Raw genomic sequence first — 24,159 nt, 5'->3', positions numbered from 1 at the left:
GGTGCTAAATGCAGGACAGTAGAAGTACTTTTCTGCAAGGTTCTATTCTGCCTTTGTGTGTCTGACAAATGTGGTTCATCTTGATCTGCTGTGTAGTGTTAGGAGAGAAAATGAAGCAATTAGAAAAGCAATATTGGTTCAAACCACAATTATATGACAATTTTACACATAATTTGTGCACATATCTAATTCTTTAACAAATTCTCCTAGTGTCCTCCCCAAAAAATCCCACCTTCACTATCTATAAATGATTTAAAGAAAGAAGGAAAAAAAAAAAAAACTTCAAACCAAAACACAACCCCTCAACCCTAAAATTTGTTAGCTGTAAATTGTTTCATTTAAACTTAAGGAAAACTTCATTTTTAGTTAGCAATGTCTGGATCTTTGCTTTTAAGCACTTGAAATCCTTTATTGAATCCCTCTGAGTTCAGCAAAAGAGGATCTGTTTTTGTAACTTCTGCACCTAATTCTCATCTTAGATCGTTTTGAGCTGCTTGGCACAGAGATCAACTGCACTGTGAGTCCCTAGAAAGAGGAACCTGTGTTGGCTAAATAGTGGAAGAGCTATCTAGCAGTTGCTTTACAGGAAATATGTCCTGGCATAATTTGTTCTCTCCTGCTCAGATACATCCAGTTGTCAACCATTAACACAAGAAGCGTGACGGAGCTGCCTTTCAACATGTCCCTTCACTTCACCCATCTGAATCACATCACACATCTCCATTTAGTCTGTTAACTGGAATACTGTTAAAGTTATCTCCTGACCAACTTTATTTAATCAGTTTGGGTTAGTAAAAGAGATTTAGCCAACAGCTATTTCCCTCACACAGGCTTGCAGCTCACGAACAAAACAGCTCCCTGAAGAGCAAGAACAGATTTCATTGAGGAACATGCTAATGAAAGCTGGATGAGTTTCCCTCATTAGGTGTAATTACTTTAGGTTTTGCAGGCTGTCTTCTATGGGGTGTCCTTCCTGGCTGATGTGTTGAGACTAATTAAGAAACTGCGATGTGCTAAAAGCGTAATTTCCAGCAGAGACCTTCTTTTCAGTGTCCTGGCTTTCCCAGTGTCCACAGTAAGTACCCTTTGTCTCTGTATCTGAAAATAACAGTTGCATAAATGGTTAGGGGTGTATAATACCAGAAGTATGTGTATGAAATAGATAAGAACTAAGGGCTTTCTTTTACCACTGAATCTGGAATGGATTTGGACCGTTTAGAAGAAGAAACAATGCTGAGCCTGTCGTGGTTGAGAGCAAAGCCTCTTGCACAAACATCGGGGTTGCTGTCCTCAAGTGGACACAGATTGACCCCAAAGGGTGAATGAGGTGTAACCTCTCTGTTAATCTCATGGTCCGAATAGCTGTGGATTTATCAACTTAGGGTTTTTCTCTAAAGGGCAGCACAGGTCAGGAGGACACGAGAGGAGACCTAAGAGGCAGCAAAACCTCACATCTCCTTCTTTGATGGCGAAGCAGCTTTAAATAAGCACTGGAGAGAAAGAGACTCACAGAAAAATAATTATAGTCACAGCCTACGTCAAATTCATCATGGATCACCTACTCCCTCACAGACAATGCTGTTTATCAAAATGCCGTGGGCTGGACAGGAACTGATGGGTTATTTATACATGTAGGTAAGCTCTGTGAGAGCGATGCCTGCAGCCACCACTGAATCCCAGAGAGCTGAGAAACACTGCTTAAACATGGTCCACAAGCAGCTCAGCTAGCTGGCTCCATAAAAAAGCCCTGCCAGGGATGGAGTCAGAGAGATTGGATAATTATCTTCCCTGCACAGCAGCGTTCACTATGCTGCTCTCATATACCCCCAGGCATCCTCACCATGCCCACAGGACTGTGGCATAGTCTCTCTCTTCCAGCATCTCACACTCCTGATTTCTAACCCCAAGCACAAAGTGTGCTCAAATACAAAGCCGGGCCAAAAATTGCAAATAAGCTTTCAGGTATCAGTAAATGATACCAGGGATCATTTCATCCAGTTAAGTTGTTCCACTGTAATTCCTGCTCAATTGGGGGGAAAAAAAAAAAAAAAAAAAAAAAAAGGGGTGCCCACAGTGTTCAGCTTTCACCTGTAGTTTAGGAATTAGGCTTAAGAATTGTGAAGGTGTGAAGGTAAAGGGTAAGCTTATGTGAACTGCCTTATCAAAATCTGTTTTTACTTTGTTACTGAGCAAAACAAAGGCTTGACAGACAGTCCCTTGAGGAGAACTACTTGACCATCAAAAGATCCTGTCTGCAAAGGGAAAGGGAAAGGAAAAAAAAAAAAATCAGCAGCTAATCTCAGATTCCACAGAAAATGTCAGTGTTGGCAGTTTATAAAGGAAGGTTTTTTCCTCTCAGTATCAACACAGAACACTGCATCTCTGAGTAAATGTGAGATAACATGAGTTTATCTGGTAATGTCATAATTTTTCATGTAAAAAACCCATGGAGACATTTTGCCTTCTCAGAAATTAAAGCCTTAACCAAATCCTATCAGTTATGTTTGTCTTTCATTTTTAAATTTCTTTCATTTTGCATTTTGGTTCCAGTTTGTGTGCATATCCTTTTGGACACTGTATACATACAACCGAGAGCTGGTTTACCCCAAAAGCCTTGATGGAGTCATCCCGCTCTGGTTAAATCACGCCATGGTGAGTAAGAAACACCTCAGCCTCTTGCAGAGAGAAGGGAGACTTTGCAATGTGTGCCCCACCACACCACTGCATTGGGCCGTTTTCCAGAAGAGCTTCACAGCTTTTCCTTTCTCACCTCCTCCTCCCTGCTTATCTGAGTCTGATGTTGAGCTGTACGCAGCAATCAGATGCGTGTGCTTGAAGCTGCCTCAAGAAGCCTTTTAGCACACAAGGAATGTCAGTGAATCGGTGCTTGTCAAACCTCTGAAGTCAATGAAATGATATGTAGTCATAAGGAAAGAAAATCTCACGTATTGTGAGGTCAATAAAGAAATTGTGTCTGCTAACAGAGGTCTCTGAAATACAAAACGGCTATGAGCGTAACAAAGCAGCCCTTAATTTTTAAAAAAGGTGAGATAACAAAAGAGAATCTGACAGCTCTACAGCTAATAAGCTAATGTGTGCACAGTTTTGAATAGCTGGATTGCAATGATTGTTTACAGATTTTCTATAAATACTTTCCAGATTTCTCCTTCATTTGCTCTGGCCGTTTTTATGATGTGTTGAATAATCACATATTTCTCATCAGTCAAGTGAAGGGAGGCTGACAGTAACATGGAAACTGTGGGTGGATTGCAAGGTCAGAGAGGCCTCATGGGGCGAATGGGAAGTGGGAGAGAAGGGAGAGGTTCAGCACTAGGCTGAATCAGAGAAGCCAAAAAATATGAAATGATTGCATGGAAGACTCATGTCTCTCCAGACTTCATTTCTTAAGCACAGTGCCTTGCCATCCACTGCAGTGGTGCCCAGTAAGCTTTGAAGGTAAATCTGGGAGGGTTTGGGGTGTCTGGCTGAGGACAGCTCAAGGTTTGAGCAGCCCCTTGATTTAGACAGGTGCATTCAGAGTCGTGTGACTGGAATCCAAACACACAGAGGCATGTCCGCATTGCTGACACCCGAGTGGTGAACCACGGCCATCATGCACTTTTAACCTCATCACCTGCTCTCTGTCCAACAATTAATTTCCACCAGGACCTTTCTGTGGCTGTCCAAACCTCTGCACAGGTGCAAAAGGGCACTGCTCTTTCTGAAAACCATCACCCTCCAAAATGAAAGATTCTTCATGTCCTCAGCATCATGCTGATCTCAGGCCCAGGATTTAGTATGGGCAGCTGGTTTAAAATCCTCACAGTGGTGAAGGCACTGGGCAAGGGGGGAGGGGGGGTAGCCCAAAGTGAAGCTCAGAGAAAATAAGCTTTGCTGCTTGTTTTAATCCTGGTTCACAGCTGAGAATTTGCCCTTTCCATTTCCACATTTGTTTATGACATGGAAAGGTTGAGAGGTGTTAGGACATACATTTTTATTTCATGTCCAAAAACTCTTTGCAGGAACCCCTCAAACACATAAGTTATAACTTCTTCTTACCCTACCTACATCTACATTTCATAACAGAGTTATTTTGACTACAACAAAAATCTTTTCTGTATCAGAAATGTCAGAAACTAGTGTTAAAAAAGGAAAAACAATTCTTCCTGAAAATTATTTTGACGAGAGAGAAACTTCACATATAGCAAACCTCTCTCACAACCTGGTATTTTATTTCTGAAGCTCTTAATACACTGCAGACATTTTGTGCTTGACAGTTCCTGGGTAGGAAATTTCAGTCACTATCAAGCATAAAACATCTGCTACCAGCATAGACTGATCCCTGCTATCGACAATCCTTGTGTTTTAGAACACCTTCCAACAGGTGCCTTCAGGCTTAGCTGAGACATTTCTTTCTTCCAACACAAAATATCCACTGGGAACACTAGGGAGATCCAGGGACGTACCAACACTTTAAGGGACAATCTCCAAGGTCTGACTGCCAAGCAGACACTTTTTCTTTGGGTTCATTTCCTTGCATATTGCTGCTACATTATGGCTCTGAGATTATAGGCATTTAATGACAGATTGAGGCAGCATATAGCTGGCTTTGGAGGAGAAAGACATGGGTGTACCAGTAGTAACCATCAGTGCCATACCATTTGCAGTGGGAGTTTTGTTTGGTTTTTTTTTTTTTTTTTTTAATCAATCTATTTTAATGTTGTAAATAGGGAAAGCATATGTTGTTATGCAACTGGAGAGTGAACCTAAAAAATAACCATGCAAAAGCACTTCAGGAATACTGAGCTCCTTGGCTTTGTAGTGATACTACAGCACATTCCTTGCAGAAATGAATAACCACCTTTTTCCTCACATGGCCTGCTCTTACAATGGGAAAGAATTGTTGTTTCCCACCTGGTAGCCCAGAGCTGCAGAGTGAGCATTAAAATTTAGCCATATTTTTGCACTCTGAGCAGAAACATTTTGTTTTGCAGACAGTATGGTTAATGGTAGAAAGGAATTTTGCTCATATTTGAAGGAGACCAAATATCTAGGACTATCTAGGTTTCTCTCTTTGCTTTTCTACTGAGTTTAACCCAAAGGCTGGGCCTCAGTTTCCACTTCCATTTGCCTGGGATAATTATGTTTCACCATCTTTATACAAAACCTTGACCTTCGGGGGGGAAAAAAGTCTGCTCTACTTATGTCTCAAGCACAATTATTTTATTCAAACAAGAATTTTGAAGTGGAAGATGGCTGAGACAAAAGATAGGCTGGCCAATTTGTCAAGTGAATTTGTTTATTTCTTTCCCAGTCATCCCTTTTCAAGCAACATCTGGATACTCTCCAGAAGGAGACTAACTGCTGGAGACAGCTTGGATTAAACCATATGCATGTATTATTCAACTTAATGGCAGTATTGGGGAACATTATACTTTGAAGGGTCTGACAGAATTGAATGCTAAATAAAGCGGGCCATTGGTGGGTCAGAAGAGATAACTCAAAAATATTTTGATCTATAACAAAAGATACATATAAATGTTGAGCAGATGTGTTCACAAAAAAGTGTAACGGTACAATTGTGTTTTTGTAAAAGAGGTTTTATATTTTCAGTCTCTTGGTACAGTTCTTCTCAAAAGCACAATTTTCTTTATTTTCAGATTGCAGCTAAGTTGAGTTTGGCCACCTCTTTTTCTAATTTACCCTGTAGATATTTTACCCTTTCACCTTTACAAACCCCAGCATTTTAGTTCCCCGGGCACTCTGCTGACACATGGTTATGAATTGTGCATGTTCAGAAGATTATGTAAGATAAAAAGCTGAGAATGGACAAGGAAAGATGGCAAATGGAGGCTCAGAAAAAAAATCTCTTACCTGGCTGACTTTCAGCAAAGACGGCAACAGATCCCCCACTGCCTGAGCTTCTGAAGCTCCTTTGCACTTTGCCCTGTTCTGGCTAAGCTGCATCTGAAAATAAAAGGAGAAAATACAAAGGCATGAGAGAACAAGCAAGGCACATACAAGCAATTTTCCTCCACTGAAGCAGGCCATCAATCCCCTGACAGTAAGAATGTCAGCAGGACTCACTATATCCCCTCTCATCTTGGAGCATCTTGGTATATACGAGCTGCTTGTGTTCTGCCTACCTAGCTAAACCTCACCTTCCCCAGTGTGCACACAGCTACATCAACAGAAATGGTGTTTTGGATCAGTGCCATTTACTTCCATTTGGAAAAAAATGTAAGTTATGTGAATATAAGTTCCTGTCATGTGAGGGTATCTGTGTGAAAGATTACATCTCACTACAGCTATTTCAGGAAGCTGCTGCATCACTAACCAAAAAAGGGGGCGCAAATTCAGTTTGTAGAGCAGAACCCTCTCGTCCAGGCCACTCGAATTCAACTCCTGTTCCAGGTGTGTACACAAGAACAACCTCAAGTTCATCTTTGACCATCTTAAATGATTCTCTTTGCAAGCGTTATTTAATGCTTAATAATTCTTGCATATTTACACAAGGGAGAAACATTTCCATTTGTTTGCATTTCACAGTATCTCAATTTTAAGCTGTCTGGCAACTACGGACATTCACAGATTGCCAATTATATTCAGCTTTTGGCAAAAGAAGAAGAATGTGTGTGTGAGGAATATGGCACACAAAATTAATCACCCCACACATTTAAGAGCAGAGATGCTTAGCTTTTCCCAGCACTATGCAGATTTTTTTGAAGTTTGCATTTTTGTTGACATAAGCCCATTTCCTCAGGGAGAAAGTATGTGTTTCACAGACAAATGTTATGGCAGGGAATCTTCCCGGGCTGCTGCTACCCCAGCGTGCACAGGTGCAGTCTCCATAACCCTCCCCACAAAGGAACAGCTGGAGAAAAATATTCCACGGCAAAGGATGTGTCACTTCAGTCTCATGTCAGCTTCCAGATGCAGTGCAACATCAGTTTCTTAGACTGCATATCTAATGTCAGGGAGAAAAGCAATTAAAATTCTGGCACTGACATTGAGACAAAACATTTGCTAGTAAGCAATAGGATATTCAGCCAGGGTCTTATTCCCAAAAATGCATGTGTGCAGGCAAGAAACTTTACCTCTGAAGCTCTTTTACCTTTGATCATACAATTGGTCTAATGTTTCATCCATTTTTCACGTTAACACTCCCAAACTACCTACATGTCTAAGAAAAAAGTATTAATGTTGCTATACAGGTGAGCATGAATGGATCTGGAAAGGGCAGAAACAGATAGCAGCTGATGGTTCAGAGAGGAGTGCTGCTGGAATTAAATTGAGCAATAGCTTCCTCACTAATCTGCTACACACTTGCCCAGTAACAGGACTCCCTGTGCCTCCTGCTCTATCCATAAAATAAATCTGTGGTTCCCTGAAAATGTACTGATGGTTGGAAAAACAAAAGACATAGCAACCATAAGAGAGAATGATTTCTTCAACTAAACATGGCAAGGTACTAGTAAAAGAAATAAAATGAACAGTAATTCCTAATCCCTTTCCATCCTGAAAAATAGAGGTTAAGAGAAGAAGAAAAATGTATATGGAGAGACTGCAAAAGAAAATTTTGAAGGAGGCATTTGAACACAGGCAAAATAGCAAAATAAATCAAAAGAGGGAATTAGTTCCAAAATTAAGCCAAGAAAGGAGAGACCATACAGAGATTTGGAAAATTATGAGTGCAAAACTAAACAGAGGTTATGGTGACAGGAAGCTGTTTAGTTTTATTATGCTCAGATAACATAGGCTGTAATTGTTCATGAAGGCATCCAAGGAAAGAAATTTCCATAGACAAGAGGACGTTTCCCAACAAAGAGCTGAGTATCTGAGTAAACACCTCAAGGGACAACCAATGAGCACTGGCTTATGAGCCTCATATGGCAACACCAAAGTGGGTTTTTCCTTTTCCTTTGCAGTAACATACCGATGGGGAAGAGAGGAGCACAAGTATTGGCCACGACTGGTTGTCAGCACACAGGCTCTGCGGGGAATTGGTCTGAAAGGAGAAACACAGGCAGTTTTTCAAAAGCACTTGATGGTCTCCAACTGTGCCCAGTGGAGTTTAGTTTGGCCAGTGGTAACTGTTTGTGAAAAGATCCCTCCCTAAAGTCTCACATGTTAATGGAAAGCAGACATGGAGGGTATGTAAATGCAGACGAATTAGAAACAAACAGCTCTGGTCAACCGAGGCATCATTTCCTTTGCTCTGGAGTCAAACAAGGTCACACCGAGTCAACTGCGACGCACGCGTCAGGAGCGCAAGTGATCTCAGCAGCTCTGGGGAGATTATTCATGGGCTCAAAGATCAGCCTAGGCTGGAGCCTGCAGCTGAGCACAAACTCTACCCAACCCTGTCTTCTCAGCCCCAGGAAACTCACTCTTACTGGAATTCTCAACAGCAAAATGAGGATATGGCATTAAATAAATACACAAATTACTCAAAATGCGGGAAGTAAAAATTCCATATGGTCTTAGCAAACACTGGAAATAATAATCAGAGAGGACTATTTATCTCAGCTTAAACTCGTGAACCTGAAACGTATCCTGGGAAACATACAACACAGGGTAGGAAACAAAAAGTAAAGAAGCAGAGGAATGTTCTTGTCTGCAGGAGATAAGTTAACGTGCCAATATTTGAGATAAAGTTCAGAATATGCTTAATAAACCTTCTTCTCCCTGTATTCATATGCCAGAGTTTGTATGAGCAACAAAAAGAAATTTGTAATTTTATAACTAGTTCAGATTCACCTGAGTTTTTCAAGAAAGAAGCAAAGAAATTAAAATCAACTGGAAAATCTTAATGACTGCCAAAAAAGAGACACAAAGGATTTTAAAATTGAATGTTTGGAAGCAGAATTCAGGCTAGAAGTTTGATTAGTTAAGTAAATGTCTCTGATAATTTTGAAAGTCCCATCACTTTTACCTCTTCACTAGAGAAAGAAATAAAAAAAATTTCTGCTCTTGCAAAATTTGTAAGCTGAAAGCTTTCCTCAACAAACAGAGGTTGTTAGACAAAGAAATACATTAATATTTCAAAGAACATAAAAATAAGTACCAACAGGACCCTTGCCAAGGGTAGGGAAAAGCTCTCTGATTCAGCTCGGTTCATTGATAGCCTGATCAGTACACACAACTATTGTTTTAGCCTGTTTTCCTTACCTAGGAGTGAAATAGGGTTTGGTTGTTTTGTTTTTTTTTCCCCCTCCCTCTGTGATAATTATTTTTGACAGTTTCACTGTTTATATATGAAACTGAGAAACTGTTAATTGAAATAAAAAATGAGTCACTCTTTCCAGTAAGTTTTGCCAATGTTTTGATCTGTGTCAATCTGAGCTTAATTATTAAGTTTTCTTTAAAGGAAGAGGCAAAACTCTATATTTTAATTTGGCCCCATACAAATATTGTGCTCCTCAGACATACATCAGTTTAAGAATATGAAACACTGCTAAGTAGGATTGAAAATATATTTAATGACTATGCACCAGAGACCCACGGTTAAAAATAACACGGATGAGAAAATGCATCTTTTTTTCATCCTTTTGGTTTTTTTGGTCTTTTTAGAGAAGGATATGAGAAGCCTTTATAGCCTTTCAGCAGATCTGATTAATCATGATATACGGTCTATCACTAATGATGTTGCCAAAGTCAACGTCTCTGGGCTGCGCGAGGGAAATCATGTGGAAAGCCAAGAGCGTGTCGTAGGCACAGGGCAGGCTCTGCGCCCCGTAGCCATCCACACATTCCCCTGGTGTCTGCTCTACAAATACTCATCTGCTGTCATAAACTTGCTCGGGTATGCGATAGAAATTCCTCTGTGATTTAACTGTTAATGCACAAATTCGGCTTGGCAGAAATAGACTCTGGGATAGCAGAGGTGCAAGGGAAGATTTTCCCACATGTTTACGAGCCTGGGTTATATGCGTATGTGAGAAGGAATTGGAGGCCAGAGGGGAAAAATTAAAAAAAAAAAAACCTCTGTGTATCCACAAAGGAAAAACAACACAATTTTAAAAAATCATCCTGGGGGTGCTAGAGGAAGCTGAGACATGTTGTAGAAATCTGTCTCAAGAAGGCATTTTCACAGCAAATGTTAATGACTCTACAAGAAAACCACATCTAGTTAATATACATGGCAAAATATATTTTAAAAGATACAATTATTTGAATGGAAACACAGCACGCAGTCATGGGCCAGTGACATCACTGGAGTAGGGAACAGAGCAGCTTGCAGCTTTCCTATGACACATCTTTTTTTTTTTTTTTTTTTTTTTTCATTTGCATTTGCATTTGCATTTGCATTTGTTTTTATAAATCAGGATAGCTCTAAGACCTTTAAGAAACTGCAAAACAAGAGGCAGACAGTCCCACTACTGAAGGCTTTTGCTGTCCTTGGACATGGAAACACTTACATGCAGTGGAAAGCCCATCAAACCAGGAAAAGCAGAAACTTCAACCTCTTGGCTATTCCCAAAAGAAGACAGATTTTTTCAGTTTTGCCAGTAACTTTCATGCTTCTATTGAATTATAGGCCCCTGAGTGTTTTCTCTAACTCCTACGTAAGTGGAGGAGCCTGACAAAAATGAGTAGTAAAGCCTATCAGCCTTTTCTAAACCAGCACAGACTAAAAAGCAGATCTCCCAGCAATCTTTTGCAGGCACTACCAGCCTGCTGCTCAGCAGCAGAGCCAATGCACAGCATGTTGGAGCAGCAGGCTGCCCCTCACCACCCCTAGCCTTTCCCTGTGACTGTATCCTGCTGTCCACATGTTGTCTGTGTGCTGCTGGAGCGTATGTGCTTCCCAGCATGGAGCTACATCTCTCTTGTGGAACACCAAGCCACTCACCCCTGGTCATGGACACGACGGACACGGTACCCTCGCCCATCACACTCATCACTGCATCAATCACTTAGGCCTTTGAAACTCCTCATTTTCCTCTCCTCTCTAGATGCAACAACACATTCAGTGCATTCACAATTGCTGTGCCTGTCTTTGGGCTGTTTCACTCTTCATACTTTCTGGCTCTTTGTGCTGCTCTTTCCTGGGCATGCTCCAGAATACCTGTCAAAATGAGGTGCTCTAAATCAGCGTGCCAGGCAAAGGCTTAGGCTAAAGCCTAAAAATGAGGACAAGGTGCAGGTTTTCCATCACTGCTGCCTTGCCATGGGCATTTTGGGTTTTGTTCAAGGACAAACTATTGTTCAACTATGGAAAATAAACTCTTAAATCTTTTTGAAAGCAGCTTAACACATAGATTTCTGACTAAAAGAAGGTACAGGGATTACATATGAAAACTGTGTGCACTGAAGATGTTTTTCTGGTTAAATGAGTCCAGGAATCACTTGTACTGATAAGAGACTTCTGCAATCAACCAAGCAGGTTGCAGAGCTGAAGAATATCTTTGTGAAACTGAAGAAAATCCCAGTGCCAATGACTGAGAAGAACTGGAACATCAAAGAAATATTTTCTATCTCTTTTCTCTGAAAAAGAATAACTGAGGTGGAACAGTTATTTTGATGGAAAGATAGCCAGGTATGAATAGCAGCTCCTGGGTGTGGTAGGAGGGCTGAGGGAGCACACTCAACTTCCGGGGAGTGGTCACATGGAAGCAGAAGACAAAAGTGGATGTCCATCTCTTAAACAAATAGATTAATACATCATGCTGTTTATAGCTCACTGTGCATGTAAAGAAATTAACGTGCATTTTTCATGACATAGAGCATAAATATAAGGCAATAAAACTTTGACACCATATTACCATATCAGATACCAACCACAGTTTCTGAAAAACACATACATTAAAAATGTTAGAACCATTTCCTTGGGACAAGAGTAATCTTCATACCATGCACTCAGCAGGTTATGCCTTTAGGGAGAAAGACAAAAAAAAAATCCTTAGTTTGACTTTTTTTTCTATTTAAAGGTCTATCTATCTTTCTCTGTTGCCCTCCTCCCATACCTCCCCATCTACCCATGAAACTATTTACATAATTAACAGGAATTTAACCACCTAATCAGCTACAGTTGTTGCTAGAGTTTTCTCCTGCTGCATTTCATTGACTAGTTTTGCTTTGTTGCTCCCGAACATTCTTTAACCATCGGTCCTAGGTATGGCAATTCAAAGTTATTGTTTGTTTGCACAGGGAATACCACATTTTCAGTGGGGAAAGTTCACCCAGGCAAATTATTTTCTGAAATTGTTACAAATCAGTCAAAATTTTGAGGCATTAGCATCCCATGAATCCCTGCATTGGCCATTTAACATCTGAGCCCAGAAGGCTTTCTGCTTTGCCTGCAACATCCCCATGGTGAGGAGGATCCCCCTTGGAGGCAGCTCCTCGCCACCAAACATTGAGTGCTACCAAACCATCTGCCCAGAGCTGAAACTCCTCCATGCTCAGACAGTTAAGTCCTTGAAAATGAAGCTACAATTCAAACTCTTCAAGAAGAAAAAAAAAAAAAAGAAAAAAAAAAAAAAAAAAAAAAAAAAAAGAGAGTAGAAAAACACATTTCTCCATCAATTTAACTCCTTTCTGCTTCTGGGATAAGCTTGTTTGAAGTTCCTTCATCACCTTCAATCACAGCTAACTGAAGACTCCTGTATGTCTACAACCCCATTTTTCCATTTACAAAGGGAAGCACTACACACTGGGATTGCACAGGAGCAAGTAATAAATTACATATTTCTTGTATATAAAATACAATAATGACTAGAGGAGAACATGAAGGCAATCCAGAAATTGCTTAGTGAGTTCAAGAAGCACACTTCTGACATCCTCAACCGCACATAATGTTAGAGTTCAATATCTTTTGTACTCTAATGGGAACTATAAAAAATACAGTGCATTACAAAATGCAAAAGGAGAGTTCACCTATTATAAACATAGACCGTGCTACAGGCAAACCTCATTTTTACATCATATTAACAAGAATATTTTTGTTGTATTACTCTAGGTGTACTTCTTCATTGTAAAAAAAGAAGCATGCACATTTGTATACATTTATACTCAGTACTGTTAAATAATTCTTTGCTTCTGAGCAGGTGCCTGAACTTTGTGATCAGCAATGACTGAAGGCACTGTGATCTGTCAGTGACAGACTCTCTTTTTTCCTCAGCACACAGCTGTATTGCCATTTGCTCTCCTGGAAATCCTTGTCTTGCCGCATCGTTACCCAGCAAAGAAGAAGGGATTGATCCTACTGGGATTTGTTGCTTTTCTGTATATCAGTTGGTAAGAATTTAAGTTTTTTTTCTTCAAGTAATCTACTATTTAAAATAAGGCCAAATGCTGTATTTTACATCTAAAGTTCCCACCCAGACACACGGAGGACAGCAGTCTTTTCTGTGGAGAAATCATTTAAACTTCAGCTGAGACCCATGAAAACTATTTCCAACTGTAAGCAAGGCAGGTTTCTTCAAACACAATACAGGTCCAGAGACCTTACATAGTGTCTCCTGCTCTTGTAAGGCCTCTTATAGGAAAGTAATTAAATTGCCATAAACTCAGGGATAATTTGAGTAATTTCTTCCGTACTGGAGTTTTTACTTCTACTGCTACCATCAAATTTACCTCCACTCACTGTCCTGCTCACTGCAAAACCACCAAATACCTAAAGGTCTGGGGGTCATGGGAGCAGGAGAGGAGTAAAACTCAGTTTAACGTTTGGCAGGGACATGTGGCTGGTTTTAGAAACTTGAGACAGAAAACAATACTCGGAGCCAGGTGCAAACTGGTGGGCAGCAAGGAGGCATCTGCCCCACCACCACCTCCCCCTCCACAAGTGGGCATTGCCTACATTTCCAGCAATGCACCAGTTGATCCCTAACCTCTTGGAGAATGATCGTGAGAGAATAAACTATATCTCCCATGGCTCATAGCCACCTGTCCACCTGCTCTGTGTGTGTCATGCACCTCTGGAGAGGGTTTGCTCATTACATCCTTGCTGCAGTGTCGGGATATGGAGGCACTGCCACCCCACGTAAACCATGGGCAGCTGCCAACAGTTCAAAGCTCTCAGAGGATCCCAGCTCAGGAAAGGGGCTGTATAATTTCAGGGTATGCTGTGATACAACTTTCCAGAGCTGCGGAAACATCCAGGCTCTAGGGTGGAGAATACAGAACACCTGTATGAAAACAAGAGGATACTGGTCAGAGAGGACGCGACTAGTCCTCATGCAAAGACTACTGAGAAGTCACTGGAACTGTGAGGAGATACCTCCTTCCCATTCCTACTCACCAGTTCTCACTATCAGCTAGACACCATCTTCAGCCCAGGGAGTGAAAAATCTGAAATAGAACATAAACTGTTCAGATGAAACACTAGAGTGATTTGAAACCCATCAGAGTGGCTGTGGAAACAGGAGACTTCACTGATACATTACATAAGCAAATTAGGAGCCATTTATTCTAATCCAGCCCAGAGCCTAATAGGATTACGACCAGGGCTTCCTAAATTCCTTTTCTATGTTCTGATTCACCCAGTTGCTTAACACCAGCTTTGTTTTGCTTGTCTTATTACAACATTTGGATATTTGAGACCAGACTGCTCTTACAGCCATGTGAGCTGTGCTTTCCCCTAAAATCCCTATCAGCTGAGCAATTTCATCCCTCAGGAGGCATGGCTCATATCAGGACCTGAATCCACACCAAAGGGTGAAGATCAACACAAGCATCAACACACTGAGCCTTCCCAGAGCTGGTGCTGCATTGTGTTGCCAGGGTCCTGCGGGGAACGTGGTCCTTTAGAGTGCTTGTCCCCTGTATGCCAGGGCCCTGATGACTGGATAAAAGATATTAGGATGTCAATACAGTTTTCAAATCAGCAAGGAACCCCCCTGCCTGCTTGCTTTCATTTTGCCTCCACTTCATGGCTCTCTGCAAACCACAGACAACAGCTTTCAACCAACAGAAAAATTTTCTGGTCTGTGCACCAAAATCTCAACACACATATTTTACTGTTGGTGCTACAACCTGGTGATTTAATAACCCCATTTGGGCACCATATGTTCCACAAGCAACAGAGTCCTTCCTCCAAACTTCTCCTTGGACTGCCACTGCCATCATTGCAGTGCTGATGGGCTGAGAAGAGACTGGTCCTTCTGAGGCAGCAGAGAAACTGAGCAGCCAGTTACCCCTCGCACCAGATACCTGCCTCTGAGCAGGGCGTCACTGTGGCTTTGAACACCCTGCACAGTCATTTATTTGGGTTTGAAAATACAGGTTGGAGTGCTTCATATGAGACACACCAGCTGGCCAAATTGCATGAAGATAATGTAGTTCCTTGTTATAAAAAAGAAAGGTGGTGTCACTCTCTGTTTTACTGTTGGAGATACAATATGAAAAGGAGTCCTGTGCAGTGAAGAACACATGCTGACATTTGCACAGGCTCCACTTAGCACCTGGACTTCAGTGTTTCTGCGCAGTCTCTCAGGGGCCTTTCCTACAGTCTTTTTTTTTTTTTTTTTTTTAATTACTTATGTGTTTCACAGCTCTGTTTGTTAGATGAAAGAATCTTGAATCATGAAAATGAGTCCCTACATTTAAATATGTCCATGCTCAGTCCAGACAGCTCTACTATCAACCCCCTCCATTCCTCCACTCTATCCCTTAGGTGAGGATAGTAAATCTTAATTTATAGGCAAGACAAAACCACCTTTTTATGCCCCACTCCTTCCTTCTTTTACTAGAGAAAGGGAGAAGCATCTTTTTAGCCTTTTTTTTTTTTCCTCCTTAGAATCCTCCCATTCCTCAGTGTCACGACATTGTTTCAGGATAGTGTGGCAGCCCGTTTGTCACTTCTCTCTGAGTCATGATGTTCAGTGTAAGATAGAAGGCTGAGTGACATCAGAAAAAATTGAAATTGCATTCCCATGTTAGCACTGGTGATGGAAAGTATGGCATAATCCTCAGATATGTTTTTTTTAATAAAGAAGTAAACCTTTTAGGACCATTTGGACCCAAAGGTTGGTTTTAGGGAAGTACTGTCCTTGTTAAAATGGCACATCCTGATAAAAATCAATGAAGACTCACCCTATTTCTTAAATTCTTTAGATAATCAATACAAATATAAATAATTTTATTCACAAAAATATTCACAGAAAAGTATTTTTCCTATATTTAATATACAAAGATCACATTTATATTAAGTTCAGGCATTCTCTGCCAACCACTCTTATGAGCCACAAACAATGAGCATATTACCAGCCAACTGACAGACACGACAAGATATTTTCTGAGAATAAAAAATGCAGAAAGAGAGGGCACAATTAGAAGAAAAAAAACCCTATAAAGCAGGCATATTAATCCTCTTCCTTTTCCTTCTTTTCCAAGCCATGCTTTGCAAACAGTTCTGGCACAAAAGGGTGAAGCAACCACATCTGTTTCCCACATAACTATTCCTCTTTTTTTCCTTATTTTTACGAAAGGAAAGGTGCTGGAGAATTCCCTTTGCCCTCTCACTTCCTGAAAACTTCTTTCCACTCCTCAAAACAGTGGTCAACAGCAGAAGGATTGAGACAGGGAGGAACAGCTCTGTGTCTTCACAGACTCCAGGGATCTGGATAGGGGCTGGAAAGCTGTTGTATCTAAAGAGCAACCATATGTGAGAGCTTATTTGAGTAAGCTTCACTTTGCATAGCCAAGTGAACATCCCTGCTCCTGAACATTTTGCCATTTTACTGTGCTTTTACTGCTGTTAATAGCCAATGCCACCAGGGTGACACCAGAATATTGTGTGCATTTCAACCTGCACTGAAACCCATCCAATTTATCACTGGCTCAAGTGTACTTCACAGCAAATAGCCCAAGTGCTGAGGAGATGTATTGACAGACTTTTCTCTAATTTTCTCTGTATCAAGCCTGTTTTGATAACTCAGCCCCTCAGGAGCTGGAAATTTTGAAGTGGTTCTTCTAACTGAATGGTCCTAACGAAAGGTAATTTCTCTCCTTCCTTACCTAGGGTCCTGTGGATTTATTCTGTAACAGGAGAGTGGGTATATCCTCTCTTTGCTTTGTTCAGCCCCCCTGGGCTAGCAGCCTTTTTCGCCGGTAGCCTTGCCGTCATCTTCTCCTTCTACAACTTCGGAGAGTTCCTCAACCGTATGATATGGGGTCAGTCCAAGTTTTCTTCATTGCTTCTATGCATACGAAAAAAACCAAAAAAACCCAAAACCTAAAATAAATTACTGTGATTGCCCAGGCAGACAGGGAGAGGAAGAGGGCGTGAGTACACTGGGGAAAGTGCTGGAGGGCAGAATATCGGTGTCAGATAGTGATTGTTGGGTCCCACCCACATGTTAACAAATAGAGAACAAATTGGAGCAAGGACCCAAACCGTACCAGACAGAGTTTGGACCAGCTTCTTCTAATTTGGCTCATGAAGCACCTCTTAGCAGCGTAATCACTGGATTTTGAATTCCTGCTCAAAGAAGGGTCCAGAGAAGCCACATGTCTTAGGTTAAAACTCTTATACCTGCATCGCATGTTGTTTGTCAGACTGGGGAATAGCAGTGTTTACTGCAAATTTACAGGAATGCAGTAGTGTATCCAAGCAAAAGCATTGCGGCAGCAGCTCCATGACTAAAACAGCACTTTGGAAAGTTTTACAAACTGTTGAGAATTTTTCCTTTCTGCTCTGGTAGTGGTAGTGACCTAAAAGAAATGAAAAGGAGCATCCTTGGACATAATGGGCTGTTGCAGGGGGGGAAAGAAAGTAGTTTAGGAAAACATATTTAAAAAGTGGAAGAGAGAGAGAACTGAGGGACCACCTTTGGGGGTTTGGCATGGGATACTATTATTATTGTTGTTGTTCCTGTCATTATTATTCCTTCCGGTTTCCTCTCCTTTTTCATTCAAGATTTAATTTTTGGGAATGAAAGTCTTTGTCAGGAAAACGTGCATATTTTATTTAGGACAAATGTGTGAACATTTGCAATTTTTTAAACTAGCTTTCTGATGAAAGAAAAAACACTGCAAAAACACCTCTGAAAATAAGTAAGACAACCACCCTCTGTTCTCAGGGAACGTTTGATGCCTGATCCATTTTGCAGAGTCTCACATGCCTGTCAAGCCGAAGCAGAGTGTCTGTAGCTAGTCTCTCACCACGCATACTCAGCTACCTAAAAGCAGCAGATTAGCTTTCAAATGTGCTGAACAACCAACTTCACCGCTTGCTACCTTTGCAGACAAGATGCTTGCTCTACACATCCATGTTTGGCAATTTTGGCCGCATTCTATTCTGCAAAAACATAATATGAGATGAGGATTGCTGGTAAATTAAAACAGATCTGAAGCCTTTCTGCACTAGATCTGGTTTAAGATGCATCACATAAATAGTAACTATTACTAATCAAAGACCGCATCATCACTACATGATGGCATAAGTCTTTATATGAGATATATGATACATCCATGTATCAGATTTTTTTCACCACTGAGCACATATTAGTAATTTTAGGCCTAGAGTATGCCTGCTGCATAAGCTGGAGATAATCAGAATTAAAATAATTTGATTTCCAAAGTGTTAACTGATTGGACAAAATGTTGCACCAAGCAGAGATCAAATTAACTGCAAAAATTAGATGCATATTCCACAGCTGACTAAAGAAACTGGGGCAAGCACTCAACTTTACTGTGCACACAGAGCAGCTGAAAAGCACCCCAGTTGTGGTAGCATGAATGTAACCTCAGAGTACATATATAAACAATACACAATATTCGCCATTGATATCTGGTGTGCTCTTGCGATCCCTGGAGGCCTCATCTGTGTGGTGGGTCTGCCTCTCCATGCATAGTTGGTATTTTTCAAAGGAGCCACAAAACCCTGGCCTTAACAATTACATGGTGTTTTCATCCACGTGCAGGACACTCTCCTTGAGTTACAGTTTCCCATGTTGGTGCCAAGTGTTTTTCTTGATGCACTTCCCAGCTGTGTCCACCCAAGAGAAGAGTGGGACTTCCTTAAGCTGGTATCAATAACGAAGGCCCAATAAGCCCTGAAACATAGCCACAGGGAAGCTATTCCAAATTACAGTGTGCCAGAATTTTAATATATTCCTGACTGAGACAATTTTTTTGGTTCAGCACTGCCAGAGAAAAAAGAGCTGCAAACTGAATGAAGACATGATTCCAACATACCTTTGTTCCCACAGCAAAAATGGCTCCATGTACTTTTTTTCATACTACCCTTTCCTGTCTCTCCTTCCCATCTCAAAAAGGCAGAGGATGCAGTGGAAATAATCCTGCAGAAAACAAAAGCCAAAAACAACCAAACAAAAAAAGCCAACAAAAACCCACAAACAAACAAAACACAACCAACAACAAAAACACAAAAACAAACAAACAACAAAACCAAAACCATCAAACCAAAACCAACCCCCTACACACGACAAAACAATTAGTAGTGGTAGAGGACAGACCTCTTCATCTTTCCATACTCTCCACCCTGCCCACCTCCTCCCTCCCCCAATAGACAAAGCATGTGGAAGAACCCTTTTGCTTCCTCCTCATCCCCCAAAGGCAGTTTGGGTTATAGATTAATGCAGTTATCCTGTAGGTTCCTCTAGGCACATCTGAAAACACTTTGACTAATAACACCTGCAGCCACCGAACAATTAGACCTGACGCTGGTGGGATCTGACAGGGCAGAGCTGCTGGCACCAGGATTCTCCCCAAAGGAAAAAAAAAAAATCCGGGGCTGTTGCTTCTTTTTATTTCTTCCCCACTCAAATGAAGAACGCTTGCCCAGATGTGTTTATTCAAAGGTGTGAGAAGCGATTAACAAACGGCTCCGCCAGAGTGGCAAGCCTGGCTCCCTTCTGGACTTGCATCCTGTGGCAAACCGTGGGCTGCTAATGAAGCTTGCTCCACAGCACACCGTGCTTCATGTGGGCTTTTCCACACCCTTTTATAACTCCAGGCCATTATTATTTTTTCCTAAAACCGGCTACATTAATATTTACTCTTTTTCACACTTAAGGGTATATTTAGTTCCAACTTATTCCAACGTCTATAGATGGCAGCTTCCAGCTTCAATCAAATAAGTGTTAAATCTACGTCCTTTGCTTGACCAAAAAGATGCAGTATCATTTCTGAGAGCTGGAAAATATAGGCTGTAGAATAATATAACCTTTATTTTCCTTTTCAGGATGCCAGACCCTAAATTCATTTCATTATTTATAGACAAACTGTTTCACACAGTATTGGAGGTTTTAAAAATGTATTATCTCTCATGTGCCTCTCCTCTCCCTCCCCTTGCACAGTTGGATTGGTGGTAACTAAGGCAACCCAGCTGCACAGCCTGAGAGGCACAGAAAATAGTACCAGTAATGACTTCTTTTTGTTTTAAATCCCAGAGTTTCTAGAGTACAAGACAATGTTGAGCAATACAGAAACTCCAAAGAGGATAATTTGAAACAATGAGCTGATTCTTTTACTGCCATAAATTTACCTCAGCCAAGAACTTGGCTGCAGGGTCTGAGTACCAAAGATGAACCGTGTGATAGTTTCTCCCGTTCCTGATGGGTGGAAAACATCACACAGGCAACTGACCTCATGTTTCTTCCACCAGTCAAACTGGAATCCTCAAAAAATAAAGCAAAGCAGTGCTCGCTTGGGGTTTGCTCTTATTGGGACAATCAGATCCTTGGGATAAATTTGGATCAAAAGTTCTCCATGTCAGACAGAGCAACCTTTCAAGTGAGGTCTCTTATCTAGAACCAGCATTTGAAGATGGAGCACATTCATTTGTCTCCCATCTAACACATCTGAAAAAAAACCCCAAATAAACTTCATCAGCTGCTTCATTTCAATGCCCTGAAATGCAGCTGGAGAGGAGCTATAGCTAGCAACAGCTACTTGCTCCACCAGTGAATGAAAAGTCTCCTGAGGGACACCTGGCAAATCACTTGCAAGGTTTTGTGTGCCCAAGGCCTCTCCCAGAGAAATGCTTATCCCTAGGCGGTAGAACTGTCCTTTGGGAGAGAAACAGGGGAGAAAAGGAGGCTGATTGTTGGAGTGGGCAGCAGCTCCAACAGACCCACCTGGATGCTTGCCCTCCAGAAGGGAAAGCTTTGGCCAGGAGATGGCTGAGGAACACTGTTGGGGCAAAACAAAAATAAAAGATATTATAATACAAGGGACAAGGCAGCACAACAAGAATAAGAGCCATTGCTCTGAGGAAAAAGAGAAAACTTATGGTGGAATAACTTTCTCATGCTCAGTGCAGAGAGGGATGCGCTCTTCCAGATCTTCTATAAGCTCTTAAATATCTTGGGAAGACATTACTGAAACCTATTTACCTAAGGCTAAAATAAAGTTAAACAACAATCTCCTCTTTAGCCTGTTTTTCCACTTTTTTTTTTTTTTTTTAAGCACTTTTTCATTCAATGCATTTTCCAGAATCTTATAACATATTTTCACAACTGATTATTTTCCCTGAGTTTTATTTTTCTATTTATGGGCTTTTGGAACCAAGCTCCCTTAATACCCTGTAGCCTTGGGAAATCCAGCCTATGTGGCAGCTCAGAAATCTGTGCAATACAAAGCAATACTATAATAAGATTGAATTCTTGATGCTGTCATTATTCCGAGCAGCTGTTGAGATTGCAGAAGCCCAAATGGCAAATAAAGGGATGCGAAGTGCAACAGTGTGGGGTGCGAAGCCGTGCTACCATTGTACTGGTACTGGCTTATCAACAGCAGTTTTTGTATGAATGTCAAAATGCTGATGTTCTGCATGTAGTTACATTACTCCAGACACAGTTTCCACCCTTTGTTATTGCACTGTCCAGGAGGGATTTTTAAACCGAGGTTCCTTTACAGAGGATTTGTTGTATCATGCCTTTAAAAACAAAGAATAAGAGTCCAGAGTCTATCTATTCCTTTCAGTGACCTAATAATGCTTATATCCATAATTTCACTCTATTGCCAATGACGAATGGAACTCAGATTTTACAGGATTTAAATCCTAGAGTCTGTAAACTAAGTATGAATACTTACTTTTGACTCATCCATTAGTCCTAGACGTACCACAAACCTGTGATGGCCCATTTATGTCCTTCATGTTTGTCACTCCCCAAAGCTGCAGTTTATGCCTCAGGCAGAGGTGACTGACTGTGTAAAGGAAACCTGCACTATTTGTCACAGGTCCTGTTTTTGGTGATAAATTTATCTCGTGATCCACTGGAGGCAGACTGGATCAGAACTTCTCACAAACCAGGGCTTACGAATTCATCAGTGGAGGCCAGACATTTACGAGTGCTGGTTAACGTGCTGGTCCTGGCCTGCCAGGTTATTTTCTTTTTCTTTGTGGTTTAGATTTTTTTCCTCACCCATAAATATCTATTTGGTCAGGACACACCAACACAATACAGCAGTTAGTGTTTCAGAGCCTCTGAGGTCTATGGACAAGGAAAGACCATTTAAAGGAGAGTTTCCTGTGAGTGAATGATCGTTGGAGGGGAAGAAGAGAGGCTGAGAGAGCATGCTAGAAAAGGTACCCATAAACAGTTGATTATTGCCACACTGGGTGCCCCACAATAGCACAATAACTGGTGCTTCAGAAAGCTGTGGGATTTCAGTACGTCCTGTGCTGTCCTGACCAGCCACATGGATCCTCCAGATATCCCAAGTGCCGGGATTACTCATCTGCTGCCCTTACAGACAAGCTTTATTTGTAAAGCTTTTCACATACTCTTACAACAAGCTAGTTTGCTTGGTGGCAGATACTTTCTCCCACTGGCAAAGCACCATTATTCTCAATGGGTGTGGCCCATGGCAGATTTCAAATAATTCCTCAGTCATTGAGTAATCTGTTACTTGCTGGGGACATCCCAGGCTCATTTCACTTCTGCAGCACTTCAGCGTTAGCAGCTGGTCCACTTGCAGTTTACTCCTACTCCCAGATGGGTAGAGTTCCCTGGGGATGTTGGGAGGCTGGGGCCAGTTTCATGTCCTCCTCATGCATGATGTGTGAAAAGACTTCTCTGTTGTGCCTTCCCCCTCCCATTCCAAATAATGTCTTCTCCTCTGTCTCCAAACAGGAGATTCAATAGTAATACTGGACCACAAGTGGAAAGGCAAGTGAATCCTCCTCTTGAAGATAAACAACATCTCAATGAATGCTGAAGCCATGAAGTAGAGGAAAATAAATGCAGCTGTGATAAATCCTTTCTCCAATGCATTGCAGCTTCTGGTGAAGCCATTATGACATCAGACATATGGAAAACTGGTGGAAAATATGAAATGTTTGCCTCTTCATGATAACTCTGCAACTGCTATGAATAAGAAAACTGTGTTCATCTGTTTACACAGATTTCTCATCTCTTGCACAACGTACGTGAGGATGTGTCCACGGTCAAAAGCTGTCACTGGTAAACGCACTCCCTCATGAGCCTCGCACGGCTCTGTAAAAGACCTGTGAATGCAAGCCAGCTCTTGTTTGGATTGCCCTTCATCAAGTCTGGAAAAAATCAGGAGGAAAGATAATTTTAACAGTGCTGTGACTTCCAAGCTAGCTAGATAACAAATTGGGCTAACAAGCACTGTAATTAGAAATGTCTGCTCAGAAAGTTCACCATGAAGCCGAGTTCTTCTAACGAGAAACTTTCTGTAATATTAATATGCCTAATATCTCCCCTCCATTTTAACAGGAAATCTGAAGGCAACAGTTTCTTCCTTTTTCTTGGTTTCAGTTAATCTCACAGCAAAAGTAACCTAATTATACAGACTGTATGATTGCTTTGACAGAAAGCATGTTAATTTAAAGCACTGTTTAACATAAAGCTGCCTGCCATATAATTACACTCCATTCACATGTTTACTAATTTTCCTCAATATAGTTGATTTCTGTTATTAGCCTCAACATTTTGTTAACATCCAAAACACTGGAGATCTGCTTTGCAAACTCCAATAAACATGCAAGACTGAGAGTAGCATAAGTGTTCCTTAATGGTCAATGTGAAAAAGAAAAATCTCTCTTATTATTCCTGCATTCAAAGAGGATTTGAAACTAGTTGCAGTACTTAAATGTCTAACTCCATCCTCATTGCCAAAACCCCTCGCTTAGAGCTACTGTGCACGCAGTTCACCGGGGTGTTATTTTCACCTTTCAAATGCCGCTGGAGCTTAGTAAAAACGAAGCACATTGTA

General features: G+C 41.1%; 1 protein-coding gene across 1 annotated transcript in view; it reads left to right on the top strand.

The window, feature by feature from the left end:
• The window catches only part of ADTRP (androgen dependent TFPI regulating protein), a 30,257-nt gene extending 6,489 nt beyond the window's left edge, over positions 1–23,768 (top strand). Inside the window, exons 2-6 of the mRNA XM_040075760.1 lie at positions 941–1,075; positions 2,551–2,652; positions 13,127–13,242; positions 16,970–17,121; positions 23,052–23,768. Of these exons, the coding sequence (XP_039931694.1) occupies positions 941–1,075; positions 2,551–2,652; positions 13,127–13,242; positions 16,970–17,121; positions 23,052–23,095 (549 nt within the window). The 3' untranslated portion in view covers positions 23,096–23,768. The remainder of the gene's footprint in view (positions 1–940; positions 1,076–2,550; positions 2,653–13,126; positions 13,243–16,969; positions 17,122–23,051) is intronic.
• The last annotated feature ends 391 nt before the right edge of the window (positions 23,769–24,159 follow it).

Source organism: Hirundo rustica, chromosome 1 (genome assembly GCF_015227805.2).
Source record: "Hirundo rustica isolate bHirRus1 chromosome 1, bHirRus1.pri.v3, whole genome shotgun sequence".
In the NCBI taxonomy this organism is placed as follows: Eukaryota; Metazoa; Chordata; class Aves; order Passeriformes; family Hirundinidae; genus Hirundo; species Hirundo rustica.
This window is presented reverse-complemented; position numbering and strand designations above follow the sequence as displayed.